The following is a 16441-nucleotide window of genomic DNA, read 5'->3' as shown; positions in this document are numbered from 1 at the left end:
ATACGACCAAGGAAATAGAGTTGGAAGTGACCTTACAATCACTTCATCTAATTCCCTTATTTTCACCCACTAGGAAACTCAGGCTTCGAGAGGTAAAGGACTTTTCTAATATCATATCATAACTGCTGGCAGAAATGGGGTATAGAACCCAGATTTCTTTGTTCCCAGTAAAGGGACTCTTTCCATTACACCCCAGGCTACCTCTCAGCCACAGCTTCCTATAGTATTTCCGTTTCAGTTTTACCTCTCCCTCAAAGAACAGTTTCTAGCCTACTTTTTTGTTTGTTTTTATTTATTTATTTATTTTTTTTTTAAGATTTTTTTTTTGTGTTTGTTTGTTTTTTGAGACCAAGTCTTTCCACCTCACTCAAGCTGGAAGGGCAGAGGCTACTCATGGCAGACCCTGCCATGAGTAAACTCTGACCTATTCTGTTTCCAACCTGGGCTGCCTCACTCTTCCTTAGGCAGCCGGGTGTCTCCCCTTCCCACTTCCCCAGGGGCTTACATATTGGTGCCAGAATTAGTGTGGATGCCCAATTGGCTTTGACCCTATTGCTGCTCAGAACTCTGGCGTTCAAGTAATCTACCAGCCTGAGCCTTAGCAGAAGGGGTGCCTCAATCTTCTATAATCTTAACAATCTGCAGTGATCCCAACATGTCCAATTATGTGATCAAAGAGACTTGATAATTCATTGGCCTCCAAAGGTAGGCTGAAGACTAAGCACTGGGGTGTTGAAGGCAGTGAGTTTCCTAAACTTGAATATATTAGATTAGAATAAATAAAGCATTTATTAGGTACTTTTTCTGGGCGTGATGTTGTGCTAAGTGCTGGGAATAAAAACAATAGAAAACAGGACAGTTCCTGACTTCAAGAAGCTTACGTTCTAATGGAGGATGACAATACTTGAAGAGGAGAGATGTCCAGTTAAGTCAGTCAACAAATATTTTATTAGGTGTGTAAGCAAAAACAGTCCCTGCCCTCCAGGAGCTTACATCCTAAATGAGGGAGATGACATGCAGACAACTATGTACACACAAAATATTTACAGAGTAAAAAGAAAGTTACCTCAGAGGGAAGACATTAGCAGTGGGCAGGGAGAGCCAGGAAAGGTCTCTTAGAGAAGATGGAATTTGAGCTGAGTCTTAAAGGAAGCTGGAGATGCCAGGGAGGTGGAGATGAGGAGTGAGAAAATTCTAGACCTGGGGGACACCCTGTCGCAGTCAGGAGATGGGAATGTCATGTGTGAGGAAAAACAATAAGGCTAATGATGCTGAATTTTAGAGTACAGAGAGGGGAGTAAAATGTGAGAAGACTAGAAAGGCAGGAAGGGCTGTAAAGGCTAAATGAAGGATTTTGTATTTAATCCTAGAAGTAATAAGAGTCTACTAGAGATTATTGAGTACAGAGTAGCATGGCTCATTCTATGCTTTAGGCCAGAATCACTTTGGCAGATGAATGGAGGTTGGACTGGAATGGGGTAGAGGCTCAAGGTAGGGAGGCCAATCAACAGACTATTGCAGTAGTCCAGACTTGAACTGATGAAGATCTGTGGAGGTCTAGAATTGAGCAAAAATAGGCCAAAACTGGCCTATCAAAAATTGGACAGAGTCCAATTTCTGGTGGGGAAATAGTGGAGGTGATGATTCTAGTGGAGATGTCTAGGTAGTAATAGATAAAATGAATTTCCTTCCTATGTCAGCTGGGATGAGAGGGCCTTTTGCCACAAGGTTGGAGTAGTCAGCCTTAGAGTATTTGCAGAAACAATTGGAGTTTCATCTCAGAGTAATAATTTCTCCCTTTTAACAAGAATGAGGTGAAACTTCATTAGTTTGTATATGAATGAGGTGTGAAGGCAGTAATTAGTCATAGGTTGGGGCATAGGGGCCAAGGCTGGGGGTGTGCTCATTTAAAACTTATACTCAGAAATATGAGTTATGTTCTCATGGAATTTTGCCCTCTCCATATAGAGATGCATATTGAAAGAGGAGTGTCTTGAGAATAAAGCCCATTAGTGTGGGCTGGTAGGTGTGAGGCCTGAAGAAAATTAGCCAGACTTCAGGGCTGGAGGGAAGATAGAGAACTTTTTTTTTAAAAAGTAAAAATCCTAAAATGAAAAATCTGACTCCCTTGACACTGTCATTGAGACACAACATTGTGAGAAGGAAGGCCTGGTGAAATTGTGCTGATCATGAAAATTGGTTACTGGGCTGTCTTTATTCCAAACAGGAGACCAACATGAAGTATTGGGAGAAGAATCAATCAATTGCCATAGAACTATCCGACTTAGTCGTCTACTGTAAGCCAACAAGTAAAACCAAGGATAATTTAGGTAATTCCTTCATTTTATAATCTTGGTTCACTCCTGGGTAGATGCTCTTATTTAAGTCTGGCAAAGGACAATATTATAGCATTTGGAATTTCTGGGCTCCAGATGGAAACAGTGCTCTAGGCAGGATGACAATTCCTCCCACATATAGGCTCATCTTGCACTGGGTCACAAGGAAGATGGGGATAAAGGACAGGGAACATGTGACTCCTGCCTGTCCTGTCCACCCAGCAGGCAGTATGGTATAGTAGAAAGAGCCCTGGTCTTGAAGTCAGATGACTTGGATTCAAGGGTTGATTCTGCCCTTTGCCTACCAAATGGTGTTGGTCAAATCACTTCCTCTTTGAGCCTTAATAAAGCTTTTTCTTATCTGTAAAATGGGAATGGTAATCTTTATATTACTCACTTTACAGGGTTGCTAGGAAGATCAAATGATAATCATTTCTACAAAATGCTTTGTAACTATAAAATGCTGTGTTAAATATTAGCCATTATTATCACTAAGTTCCTTTCAGGAACCAGCAAGATGGAGCAGGGCTGAATATGGGGGGGGACAAGGGGTGGGTGAGAGCATGACCATTCCTGTCTCCGAGCAGGTGGCTCCTGGCAGATGGTCAACGGAGCCAAATCAGAGGCAGTCTGTGCACCAGAGTAGCCTGTTCATTTATTCATCAAACATCTGTTGGGTGCCTACTAGGAAAGCACTTTTTAAACTTCAAAGTGCCATATAAATGTGAGTGATTATTATCACTGTGCACAAGGCTCAGGATTATGTCACTTGTTCATTGAGCCTGTTCCAGTCACAGGCAGGTTTTTTTGTGATAAACTGGAATTCTATTCTAGAGGGAACTTTAAGAGCGCAGAAATCATACTAAAAACTCCCTGCATTTCTATGGCACTTCATGGTTACAAAGCTCTTCCCCATGCATGATTGCATTTGATCCTCAAAACAACCCTGTCATGTAAGCAGTACAATTATTATTTGTCCTTCTTTTACTGATGAAGAAACTGAGGCACAGAGAAGTGAGGCCACACAGCTAGCAAGTATGTGTAAAGTGTTTAGATTTTTTCAAGGCTACCCTCACCCCAGGAGAGAATGTAATTCAGTGAAGCAGAGTGGTCTTCCAGCAAGCAAGTAGGACAGGTAGCAATAGCGGGCATGAGGGTCTTTTGTAGCAAACTTTTCCTTCTATATTTCACAAGAGGAATATGGTTGACTTAGTTGCTCTAAATCGAGGAGACAGTTTCCTTGGGCCATGTCATATGGCCAGGCTATGAGGAAATAGTGTTCCAATAAGGTCCCTAGTATTTCCAGTAATACACTGACTTGGGAGGGTTCACTGAGAACTTTTATACCAGAATCTATATAATAGCAAGGTGAATCATGGTGAGCTCTGCCTTTTTCACCTCTTCTCACCCTTCCCATCCCCCTTTCTTGAAAGTATCCTACCTTTATGGCAGGCATTTAATTTTTCAAAATTCTAGCCCAGCTTTGATGCCCTGAGAGTGTGGGGCAGTGGTCTTGGGGTATGATAACTAACATCTGTAATTTCAAAATGGGATGGCACTGGTATGCCCAAGGCAATAGTCTTGTCAGATTACTGGGGTTTATCTTTCAGACCCAGCATCCAGTCTTTGCATGGTGGGTTAGAACTGAACTGTGATTGTGACTGTGTCATACTCTTGAAGTTAAATGTCAATTTCATTTCCTTTCCTATATGTCTATGCAGAAAATCCTGATTTCAGAGAAATTCGCTCTTTCGTGGAGACCAAGGCCGACAGCATTGTTAGGCAGAAGCCAATTGATCTCTTGAAGTATAATCAAAAAGGACTGACTCGGGTCTACCCAAAAGGCCAAAGGGTGGACTCATCAAATTATGATCCTTTTAGACTTTGGCTCTGTGGCTCTCAGATGGTCGCTCTGAATTTCCAGACAGCAGGTAAGGGGTCTCCAAGGATGGCATTGCTTTTTCAATCTGAGTGTGGCCTGCTGAGTACTTTGTGAAGGGTGTGTCACTTCTGAGCCCCCTGAAGTCAGACAAAACAGCAGCCACAGGTGCAGAACTGCTGCTTAGAAAGAAATAGAGAGCCATTGAGCTAGGTTTAATGACCAACTGAAGATTAAATGTTGGTCTATTAAATTATTTTCTGGCCAGGCTAGCATGTTGCATGTTAGCAAGCAAACCCTTAGGTGCTGCCCATTTCCTTCTCTTAGCTTTTTTGGAATAATGGTGGAAGAGAGGCATTAGGGATGGGGAGAATGTTAAAGTGACTGAGGAGAACAGAATGATGTGGGGAAGAGCATATGGGATTGGTGAGCCTGCTGGTAGAAGACAGTGATGCTAGGGGTGTGGGCATAGAATCCTAAGACTATCAAATGGGAAAGCGTCTTTGAGATCATCTAGCCTAACTCCCTTGTTTCATTCATTCATTCATTCAAACATTAATTACTTACTATGTATGGAGCACGATGCTAGGTAAGTTTAAACATAGCCTAATTCTTGTTTGCACGAAGCATAGTCCCAGTCCTCATAGGATTTGCAGTTTAGAAGGGACCAAAGAAGACAGATCAAAGAGTTTACAGCTTTTAAGATTTACGTAAGATGTTGTGCTTAGCTTCATGGAGTGTGTGGTCTAGTAAAGGGATATAACTCACAAAGAGATACCTCTACTACACAAAGTTATATGATAATGCATTTCACAAAGGGGAAGAATGACTTTATAGAATCTCAGAAGTCAAAGAGACCTTGGGGCCCATCTGGTCCAATTTACATGTGGACTAGAACATCGATAACATCACTGACAAGTGCTTGTCTACCCTTAACTTACAGTACAAGGGAATCTGATATCTCTCAAAGCTTCCCATTGCACTTTGGGATATTTTAATTGTTAAGAAGTATTTCCTTACATTAAGCCTAACGTTGCCTCTTTACAATTCCCTCCTGTTACTCTAAACTCTTCCCTCTAGAGTTAAGGAGAATGAAGTCAAATGCCTCATCCATACAATGGCTGGTCCAGGTAAAACTTCCCTAGTTCCTACACTCCTCCTTTTTTGGCATGAACTTCAGACCCTTCACCATCTAGATTGTCCTCCTCCACTGTGTGCTTCCCATGTCATCAATGTCTTTGCTAGTGTGCTGGTATCCCAAACTGAAGACAGTACTCTAGATGTGGTCTGTCTAGGGCAGAATACACTATATGGCCCTATAGCCATCCTGTAGATTCTGCCTTTCTTAATGCACCCTAAGATCAGATGAATTTTTTTGCCTTCTGTTTTGTACTTGACTCATATTGTGCTTGTAATCCAATTACATTTTATCCTGTTAGAATTGGCCCATTGTTCTGGTCTCCAATGATCTTTTTGGTTTCTCATTCTCTTAATTGCCAAATGTTAACTACTTCTTCCAGCTTTGAGTCATTTGCAAATTCTGTAAGGATTCCAGTTATGTATCCAAGTCATGTGAAACAGAATAGAGCCAAGTACAAAATTCTAGGTCATGCCGCCAGAGAACTCTCCTTAAGTTGGCGTAGACCCATTAATAACTATTCTTTTGGTCCAGCCATTCAGCCACTTCTGAATCTCCCTAACTGTATTATTATCTAGCTGATAATCTCTTCCTCCTACCCACAAGAATCGTATGAGAGACTTTAAGTGTTTTGCTAAGACCTTGGTAAATTATGTGTCTGGTATTCCCTTGATCAACCAATCTAGTAACCCTGTCACAAAAGGGAAATGCAGTGAGTCCAGTATGGTCAACTCTTGGTGAAGGCGTGCCCAAGGTCACACACTTAGCTAGTGGCAGAGCTAGGTTTAGAATCCAGATCTCTTGATATATACATAGTCTAGTGCTCTTCTGACGAAATCATACTGACTTGATTGAGAGGTAGGACCTCTTAATTCATTGAATAAAAAGGAAGATACCTAAAGCCCACCAGTGTGGGTCCTGGATCACTCAGGTACCATTCTGAGGCTTGTCTGATGCTCCTCTGTGTCCCTTACCTTTCCCACCCAGTCCCCACTGTGATAATTGCCTGAGGCAATAATAGTAGTAACTAATATTTATATAGCACTTTAAAGTTTGTAAAGCATTCTACATGTGTCATCTCACTTGATCCTTACAACAATCTTGTCATATAGGTGTTATTATTATCCCCATTTTACAGATGAAGAAAGTGAGGCTGACAGGCTAAATAATTTGCCCAGGTCATACAACTAGTAAGTGTCTGAGACAGGAATTTGAATTTAGGCCTTCCTGAGTCCACATATAGTGTTTTATGCATTGTGCCTTGAGGTGATGCTCTTGGGGTAGACGTGTCAGGTTCCTAGTTTCCACATTTCCCAGGACACACTAAATTCCCTGGATCCTTTTTCATTTATATGGAGAAGCATGTGGGGAACACTGAGAGATATTGAAGGGGAGAAGAAGGATTGCCATGCTGCCTCTAGAAGAGCTAGGCATCTGTGCAGGGTAGGAACTCCCCCTTGGGCTGGTGGGGGCCTAGGCTTATAAGACTGTACTTAGTTTTTCATATCCACGAAAATAACTTCTTTTTTCTTGGTTCTCTTTAAGACAGTAAAGACAGAATAGCTGAGCCCTGGATAGTAGTAGCTCCTGAATAGCTCCCCTAGTGACCCCATGGATAAAGTGACCCAAGCCCCTGTCCAAGTGCTGCCCTTGCTGAGGAGGCACCAAAGCATAGTTACAGTGTGGCCTCCCCATCCATCCATGCCCCTTTGGACTGCCCCTCTACTTCCTTTCCTAATTGACCAAGCTTTATGACTTAAGGCAAGGTGAGCTGAACAGTGGTCATGATGCCCTGGGTTCACCTCATTCCCTGCATGTGAGGAGGGGTAAAGGTGAAAGGGAAGCCCTTCTGGTTGATGTGAATGTCACTGACATTTCACTTTAGAGCAAAGGTTCTCAACTTGGGATCTGTGGCTAGATTTCACAAGCTCTGTGGATTATTTTTTAAGATTTTAACAATTGTACTTTAATATAATTGGTTTACTTTGTTATCCTAAGTATTTTATTTTGTGCATTTAAAAAAATTAGTCTGAGAAGGGGTCCACAGGCTTCACCAGAGATCACCATTGGGCTCCATACCTCAGTAAAGGGTGAGGTACCCTACTCTAGAGATTGGAGAGAACATGGCTGCATCCTAGAACCTCAGGCTTAAAATGAAGCACTTTTGACCATTGAAACAGGACCCTGGCCATTCCTCACCTTCACTGAGCAAGTTGCAGGGCCTATATGGGCTCATCTGATTTCTTAACAGAATGCTCTTTTCTCTTGTTTTTATTTGCACCACCTTCATTTCCTCCCCAGATAAATATATGCAGCTGAATCATGCTTTATTTGCACTTAATGGCCGGACCGGCTATGTACTGCAGCCTGAAAGCATGAGGAATGAAAATTATGATCCAACACCCCCAGAATCACAAAGGAAGATCCTGATGACCCTGACGGTGAAGGTAAAACCAGCCCTTTCCTCCTGGCCATTTAAGGCAATAGCAGGACAGAGCCCAGGGGTTAGGGATCCCATTTGCTGTAAAAAACACAAGGACAGTAGGAAGGCTTGCCTTTGATGGGGAAATCACCACTTCTTGGCATGTAACTATTGAATTCTCTGCTGAAATGCATTTCTTTCCTTATTTCAACAATGTATGGTTCAGGAAAAAGACATTCCTTCTCTCAGTGGCTTGTACAGTGGCTTTGGGGGGAAACACATTCGGAAACCAACAGCTTGAACTGTGTATGCCCTGTTCTCATTAGAGAAGGTGAATTATGAGCTAACTTTGATTGGCAGTGGCTCTGGTAGCTCAGCAGGCCTGCCTGCCATGGGGCAGAAATCTGTTTGGCTTCTTAGGAAATGCAGGCAAAAGCAAGATAGCAAAACAAAACTAACAAAAAAAACTAAAAAATCAAATCCCCACCCGTTTTCCCCAAAGGTTAAAAAAAATCCAGTCTTACTTTTCTGGAGTTCCTGGTTGGAGTTTATCATTAAAAATCATTATGGTTTATGGTGGTGTCAGACTTTCTCTTTTCACCTATGGTTTGTGAGCACATTGTCTTCATGTGAATTTTTTTCTCTTCTAAGAACTGTGAGAGGAATAAAATACCTGCATTGAGTTTCTCATAAGATTTGAGGAAGTCCAGAAATCAAACTCATGTAACAAAAGGGTTTAATTTTGTAAAAAAATTATCCTTTGTTTTTGTTATTACATTTCCCAATATGTCTCTCACTTTCATCTTCCTCTTTTAACAAAGAATAAAAAAGAGGGGAAAAAAAGTTTAGCAAAACACCAACAAAGATATGTAGAGTTTGTTGTTTAGTAATTTTTTATTTCAGTTGTGTCCAATTCTTTGTGACTCCATTTGGAGTTTTCTTGGAGAAGATACTGGAGGGGTTTGTCATTTCCTTCTCCAGCCCCTTTTACAGATGAGGAAACTGAGGCAAACAGGATTAAGTAGCTTGTTCAGGGTTACACAGCTAATAACTATCTGAGGCCAGATTTGAACTCAAGAAGATGAGTCTTCCTGACTTCAGGTCCAGTGCTCTGTCTACTGTGCCATGTGTCTTTCCCTGCACTACAACTCATTTGGCCATTATCCAATTGATAGGCATCTACTTTATTTACAATTCTTTGCTTCTGCACAAAGTGCTGCTATAAATATTTTGGCATATATAAGACCTTTCTTTTTATATCTCACTTTTCCGGGGTATAGGCTTCTTAGAGAGGGATCTCTGAGTCAAAGGGTATGGACATTTTAGTCACTTTCTTAGGGGAGGAGGGAAATAAACATTTATATGATACCTGCTATGTATGAGGCACTATACTAAATGCTTTTTAAAAAAAATTATCTCATTTGATATTTCCAACAACCCTGGGAGGTGGCTGCTATTAGTATCCCCACTTTGCAATTGAGGAAACTAAGGCAAAGAGAGGTTAAATGACTTTCCAAAAACCACACAGCTAGTAAGTGTCTGAGGCTGGATTTGAATGCAGGCCTTCTTCATACCAGGCCCGGCCTGGTATCCTCTGTGCCACCTAGCTACCTCTAGGGCGAACAGAAGTTAAGTGACTTGCCAGGATCACACAGCTACTAAGTGTCTGAGACCGAATTTGAACTCAAGTCTTTTCTGACTCCAGGCCTGGAGCTCTATCCACTGTGCCACTAGCTCCTTTCTTGTTTCTCAGAATGGTTGGATAATTTCATAGCTACCCCAATAGTGCAAAAGTGTGCCTGTCTTTACACAGCCCTTCCAACATAGTCCCATCCTAACAAAGACCTTCAATAAAGATCAACTACAGATGAAATGCTATATTCCTCCCATTCTGTCCTTGAATTTGTGGCACTCCCAAGTGACTGAATATATGCATGTACATATTCACCTTCCTACAGCTGGAGTGAGCAGTGGGGCTCTGAAGCTACTCTACTCTCTGTTACAGAGTAGGTTTCAAAATAGAAAGACATGAATAGCAGATAAATGGAGGAGCCATTTCATACCTGCCAGTCTCATACCCTGGACACATGCTCCTTTTATCCGTTTCCTTCCTTCATAAATACAAATAACTAGTAACAACTTGGGCAACTAGGTGGCACAGTGGAGAGGGCTCTGGGCCTGGAGTCAGGAAGAGTTCAGATCTGACCTTCAGACACTTACTAGCTGTGTGACTCTGGGCAAGTCACATAACACTCTGTTTCAGTTCTTCATCTGTAAAATGAGCTAGAGAAGGAAATGGTAAACCGCTGTTGAAAACCCCAAATGGGGTCATGAAGAGTTGAATATGACTGAAACAAATGAGCAACAAAAGTAAAACTTATCAGCACCCAGGAATTTTTCCTAGCCACCTTCCCCACTGAAAGAAGCACAAGGAATAAGCCCCTGAGAGCAGACTGGCATCTGTGTTGATGCTCTGAAGATGAAAGACTGTCCAAGGTAACAAGCAGCTGATGAATACTCACTTCCAACAAAATGCCTGGATGTCTCATCAGCTCTTCCGACAAGCCACAGCAGAGATGGGATCTTTGGAAGGAATAGTGTCTTTGGCAAATCCATGGCACGTTAGAAACAGATGGAGTCATATCATTGGTCCTTCTACATAAAAGAGAAGAGTAGCTTCTCTGGGTGTAACAGAGCTTTCAACTTTCATGGGAATGACTTAGTTGCAGTTAGTGCTGTGAAGAGTGTAGAACACAGCAGGGGGAGGGGGCCCAGGAATGACTGATGTCCTTTGTGTCCTAGGTCCTGGGGGCTCGCCATCTACCCAAGCTTGGACGAAGCATTGCTTGTCCATTTGTAGAGGTGGAAATTTGTGGGACTGAGTATGATAACAACAAATTCAAGACGACTGTAGTGAGTAAGTATGCTAATAACCTTCCTTTCTTTTAAATCATGTTGTTATGGAATTGTTTTAGTCACATCCGATTATTTGTGACCCCATTTGGGATTTTCTTGGCAAAGATGTTGGAATGGTTTGCCTTTTCCTTCTCCAGCTCATTTTACAGATGAGGAAACTGAGGTAAACGGGGTTAAGAGACTTGTCCAGGGTCACACAGCTAGTAGGTGTCTAAGGCCAGATTTGAACTCATGAAGATGAGTCTTCCTGATTCCAATTCTGGTGCTCTATCCACTGTACCATCTAGCTGACTTTTTAAATCGTCCAAAATGAATGCCAGCAATGGGAAGGTGTGTACATGGCAACTTTCTGAGTTTGCACACAGAAGGAAAAATGGGTATTTCACTGTTATCATATGACTTGCTTTCAGTTTGTAGGCATTGACTGAGGCTAGCAATGTCCTAGTGATCTCAACCAGGCCAGATCATCCCAGAGGATCCCTGAGAAAAGTGGGCTCATTTCTGTCTGAGATTTTGTTTTTCTGGCTGAGATTTGTTTTATTTTAATGTTCACAGCTGTAATGCACAGATATTGTTCAAGAGGGACCTGAGGACTTGGCATAGCCAGTCCTCAGTCAGTCAGTCGACAAGTATTGATTAAGTGCCTATGATATGCCAGACCCTGTGCTAAACTCTGGTGATACAAAGAAAGGCAAAAACAACCAGTCTTTGCTCTCCAGGAGCTCACAGTCACTGGATCTGTTGGTTGGCAATTTCTTTCCACTGCAAATCTTTGAAGCACTTAAAAAATTAGATTTTTGATTGAAGCCTCATATTTATTTAGCATGAGATAGATCCAAGCAGCTAATAATAATGGCACACATTTATTTAGCACTTTAAGGTTCACAGAGTGCTTCACTTGTATTACTTCATTACTTACATTCAAAACAACCCTGTAAGGTAGATGCTACTATTATTCCTATTTTCAGATGAGGAAACTGAGGCTGAGAGAGCTTGAATGACTGTCCCAGAGTCACATAGCTATGCAGCTGGCTTAGAACCCATATTTTCCTGACCCCAGATCCAGCACTTTTGTCACTGTTGGCAAGTTGTCTTGAATGGCATGCTCCTTTATTGTGATAATTAGATATTGGCACCTGACACGGTAGGAATTCTGGTGGTCTCAGCTTGGTGTTTGTTTGACTCTCTGGCCCAAAAACTGATTCAGAAGTTGTGATATTATCTCATGGGACTTTCCTGATGGGTAGACTGGGCACTTACCTCTTCTGGGGTATAGGAGCAGGGTAGATACTGCCTGTGTGTCCTGGAGTTACATCATGGGCTGGAGGATATGGACCTGTAGTACCAGAGCCTGCAGCACATGGGCCTGATTCAGTGCCTGGACCTCTGCTGTGAGACATTCCTTCCTCTAGTGCTAAGTAGAAGTAAACTCCTTTGTAGCCAGCAGTCCCATCCATATCTTTGACCTGAGGCAGTGCCCAGAGTCACACAGGTTAAGTGAACTCTATAGAAGACTGTTGTTTCCATAGGGTTTCCCTGATGAATGCAGCCTTTAATCTTGGACAGTTCAAGAGACAAACCTTGGAGGCTTTGAGGAACTTGACTTAATTAGGGCAAATCTCCCAGGGTTCACAGATCAGCCTTGTTCATCTAGGAGCCTTCAGCATCAGTGTCTGAAGGGAGAATCACATCTTCTGAGCAGATTTGGGGCTCAAACAAGGGTTGGATCTCCTGTGGATTCTTTTGAGGACATTCTTTCTCCTCATGAGGTAGTAATTGTTCTGGGGGAAATGAAAGGACGAGTTGAGCAACAGGGACCCTGACAATGGGTATTAAAACCAACATTTCTTCCTGGCTTAGTTTATACTTGAATTGCTTTTAGGTATGCCTTCCCTAGTAGGGTGGTATATAATTGACTCTGGGCTTATGTGGTTTTCATTATTAGTATTAGTAATAATAATGATGATAGTGGGTAGCATTTATATACCACTTTTTGATTTGCAAAATGCTTTACCTGTTGACTCATTTGACCTTCACAGCAACTCTGCGTAGTGTTATTGTTATTGAGTTGTTTCATCACATCTGACTCTTCATGACCCCTTTTTGGGGGGAGTTTCTTGACAAAGACGCTGCAGTGGTTTGCCATTTCCTTCTCCAGTTCATTTTACAGATAAAGAAACTGAGGCAAACAGGGTTAAGTGACTTGCCCAGGGTCACAGAGGACAGATTTGAACTCAGGTCTTCCTGACTTTAGCCCTGATACTCTACCCACTGTGCCACCTAGCTGCCCAAAGTAGGGCATTATCCTTATTTTACAGATAAGGAGACTGAGGCAGAGAGAAGTTAAATGATTTATCCAGGGTCACCCAGCTAGTGGGTATCTGAGGCAGGTTTTAAACTCATTCCTTCTTTACTCCAAGGCCTTTTGTTCTATCTACTGTTACATCTATTATAACTTTGCAGTGTCAGTTAAAATCAACTAAAACTTATTGACCATCTTCTTATGCTTGGCAGCGTGGAGTGTACAGTGAAGCCCAGGCCCAGCCACTGCCTTCATGAACCTCACAATCTACTTGGGGAGGTCCGATACTAACATATGGAAAGTTAAATAACAAGATTGAAATGACAGTATGAGGGGATGGTGGCAGAGATGTTAGAATATGTTATTAATTGCCACATGAATAGTACAGACCGATTATTATTGGGGTGAAAAGGAGAGATTTCATGCCAGTCTGCTTAAGGAAGGAGGAAGGATGACTCTTTTCTGACCTGTAGGACAGAGAATCAGGCTCATTATTCCAGCTGTGCTCATGCAGTAATAAAATTTTTGTCAACCTTCTGAACTTGCCATGGTATCCAGTTGAAATGCTCATCTGGTCCTTAAAGGATTATAAAATTTTAGAACTGGAAGGGATCTGAGATATCATCTAATCCAGCCCTGTCATTTAAAAGATAATGTGGTGAAAAGACTCTTTCAGCAACTCATAGCTGTGTAAGTGGTAGAGCTGAGATTTGAGCTTGGGTCCTCTGATTTAAAATCCAGGGCTCTTTCCACCACCCTTCATATTCATTTATTCAAATCTTATTTATCCTTTGAGGCCAAGCTCAAATCCATCTCCTTCCTAAAAGATTTGAATGAATGGGGGAAGAGGAGGGAAGCATTTTGAGTGGTTATAATCATGAGTAGAAGAAGGAGCATAGGTTGTGGTCCTGAGTAAACATAATGGGAGTATGGAACCCAATTCTTTAGGTCAGAAAAGACATTTGCATAAATTCACTGAAGAGATCCCTCCCTCAGTTTACAGTGGTTGGGGAATGAGAAGAAAATGGTGACTAGGCCCCCAGGCAAAGCTGAGCACAGCTCTGATGCCATGTTGCCCCGTCTGAGACAGAATGCTAGGTAGGGTGGCCCAGGGGGCCATTTTGTCCAGGTGCTGAGCTCCAAGAATGGTGGGGGTGGGGACTGGGATGACTAAGTGTCCTCTCAGGGACTTTTCCAAACCCATTTAGAAACCCCCAAACTATGTCCCCAGCAATTAGAGTGTGAACACCCTGAGAGCAGGCACTGTTTCACATTTTTCTTGGTAAGTCTAGTCTTTGGCATAGTGTTTGGTCCATAGTAATTGCTTAAATACTTTTTCATTCATTCATCCGTTCATTTGTTTATTCATTTACTCATTCTACCAATCTGTCTTCATTGTCTCTTTCTTATATCCTTGTCTCTCAGTGTTTCCATACTTGTCCCTGACCTTCTTCATCCTTTTTGCCCCTTAATCTTCCATTTACTCCTGGCAGGTATAGTAGACAGTAATACTAGGGGAGTTGTACATGGAAGTATGTTCATCCCTTTAGCTCCTGGGGTCAGAGGAGGGGAGGGAGGACGGGGGGAAAAACTATTTATTCTTTTCTTCAAGGCCCAGCTCAGATGCTACCTCCTTCCTGAAGTAAGGAAGGGAATAAGTATTTGTTAAGCACCTGCTATGTGTAGGCACTGTGCTAAACCCTTTTACAAATGTTATCTCATTTGATCCTCACCTTGTGAGGTAGGTGCTTTTATTATTCCAATTTTACAGTTGAGGAAACTGAAATAAACAGGTTAAGTGACTTGCCCAAGGTCACATAGTTAGGCAGCTAGGTGATGCAGTGAATAGAACTCTGGGCCTGGAATCAGGAAGACCTAGGTTTAAATCTGGCCTCAGACACTTACTAGCTCTGTGACTCTGATCAAGTCACTTAACCTCTGTTTGCCTCAATTTCCTAATCTGTAAAATGGGGCTAATAAGAGCACCTACCTCCCAGGGTTGCTGTGAAGAACAAATGAGATAATATTTGTAAAGCACTTAGCACAGTGCCTGGCATAGAGTAAGTTGCTGTTGTTATTATTATTATTGTTAAGTGTCTGAGGGCAGATTTGAACTCCTCTTCCTGACTCCTGGTATAGCATGGTCTCTTACTGTGCTACCTAGCTTTCCCTGATGCTATCCAACTAGGTATCCTTTCTTGAGCCTCTCTTGCTTCATTGGTTCTCTCCAAAGCCCTTGTAACTTAATTTAGTAATGTGTGTATTTATCTCATCCCTCTACTATATTAAAAGTTCCTTTGGGGCAGGAACTGCACCTTTGTATTCTACATGCCAAGGATAATTCTTTGTACATAGCAGGAGCTCAATTCTATTCAATTTAACATGTATGTATTGAGAGCCTACTATGTGCTAAGCACTATGTTAGGGGCTGGGATACAAAGAAAAAGAGGAAACAGTCTCCTACCTCAAGGAACTTATATGGGGAGTGGGGAGGGAGCAAAGGGGTAATGGCACAGATACACCATGTATCTATTGTCTTGAGTTGAGGAGGTGAGGGAGTGAAAATCAATACCTTTCCTCACCTGGGAAAACCTTGTTCCCTTAGACCTAGGGCTAGGAAAGAGGGAAAATCCCATGTTTTATGGGCTATGGAAATCCTGGAAGTGTAGGGTCTTTGTGGAGTTCTAAGCTTAATTACATTGCTTTAAGTCTGTAGTGCCTCCTGTGGGTATCAAGGTATTTTTCAAAGCACCTAAATAGAAAACTTCTGTGGAATGAATGTCTTGGCTAGATGGGTGTGGAAGTATAATCTCTCTTATGAGCTTTGGTTTTATTCCAGATGATAATGGCCTGAGTCCAGTCTGGGCGTCTACTCAGGAAAAAGTGACATTTGAAATTTATGACCCAAATCTTGCATTTCTACGTTTTGTTGTTTATGAGGAGGATATGTTCAGTGATCCCAACTTTCTGGCGCATGCTACTTATCCCATTAAAGGAATCAAATCAGGTAAAAGTCAGTTTGATTAAACAGCTAAATACAGGCTCTCATCAGACTTTTTATCTCACTTTGGGCATAGATCAGTATGTCTTTCTGTTATTTTGAATTTTGGCTTCAGAGACTCAAAGTAGAATTATTTTGCTTGCTGACTCCTGGGACCTTTTAACACCTCCTTCCTAGCAAGGAGCATAATTACAAGTCCTTGTATTAGGATATTCACCTCACCTCCTCACCCTACCACAAACCCTTTTCTAGGCTGAAAGCAAGTGGAATATATTGTGGGAAATTCTATAACTGGGTAATTGCTGGCCTGGCACCATTCATTCAACAATCATTTTTATTTTTATTTTGTTTTATTTTTAATTTGTGGAATAAAACAAGTATTTCCATAACATCATATAATAAATTTTGAACACATTTTAAAACATTTTTTAAACATTAACCAATCAG

General features: G+C 41.8%; 1 protein-coding gene across 2 annotated transcripts in view; it reads left to right on the top strand.

The window, feature by feature from the left end:
* The window catches only part of PLCG2 (phospholipase C gamma 2), a 162719-nt gene that overhangs the window by 134301 nt on the left and 11977 nt on the right, over nucleotides 1-16441 (top strand). Inside the window, exons 26-30 of one of the 2 annotated variants that reach the window (XM_027850395.1) lie at nucleotides 2228-2330; nucleotides 4058-4267; nucleotides 7655-7800; nucleotides 10578-10692; nucleotides 15833-16000. In XM_027850395.1, the coding sequence (XP_027706196.1) occupies nucleotides 2228-2330; nucleotides 4058-4267; nucleotides 7655-7800; nucleotides 10578-10692; nucleotides 15833-16000 (742 nt within the window). The remainder of the gene's footprint in view (nucleotides 1-2227; nucleotides 2331-4057; nucleotides 4268-7654; nucleotides 7801-10577; nucleotides 10693-15832; nucleotides 16001-16441) is intronic. The other variant, XM_027850396.1, reaches the window with a different exon arrangement.

The sequence above is a fragment of the Vombatus ursinus genome, unplaced genomic scaffold (genome assembly GCF_900497805.2).
Source record: "Vombatus ursinus unplaced genomic scaffold, bare-nosed wombat genome assembly UNPS02009062.1, whole genome shotgun sequence".
NCBI classification, from domain to species: Eukaryota; Metazoa; Chordata; class Mammalia; order Diprotodontia; family Vombatidae; genus Vombatus; species Vombatus ursinus.
This window is presented reverse-complemented; position numbering and strand designations above follow the sequence as displayed.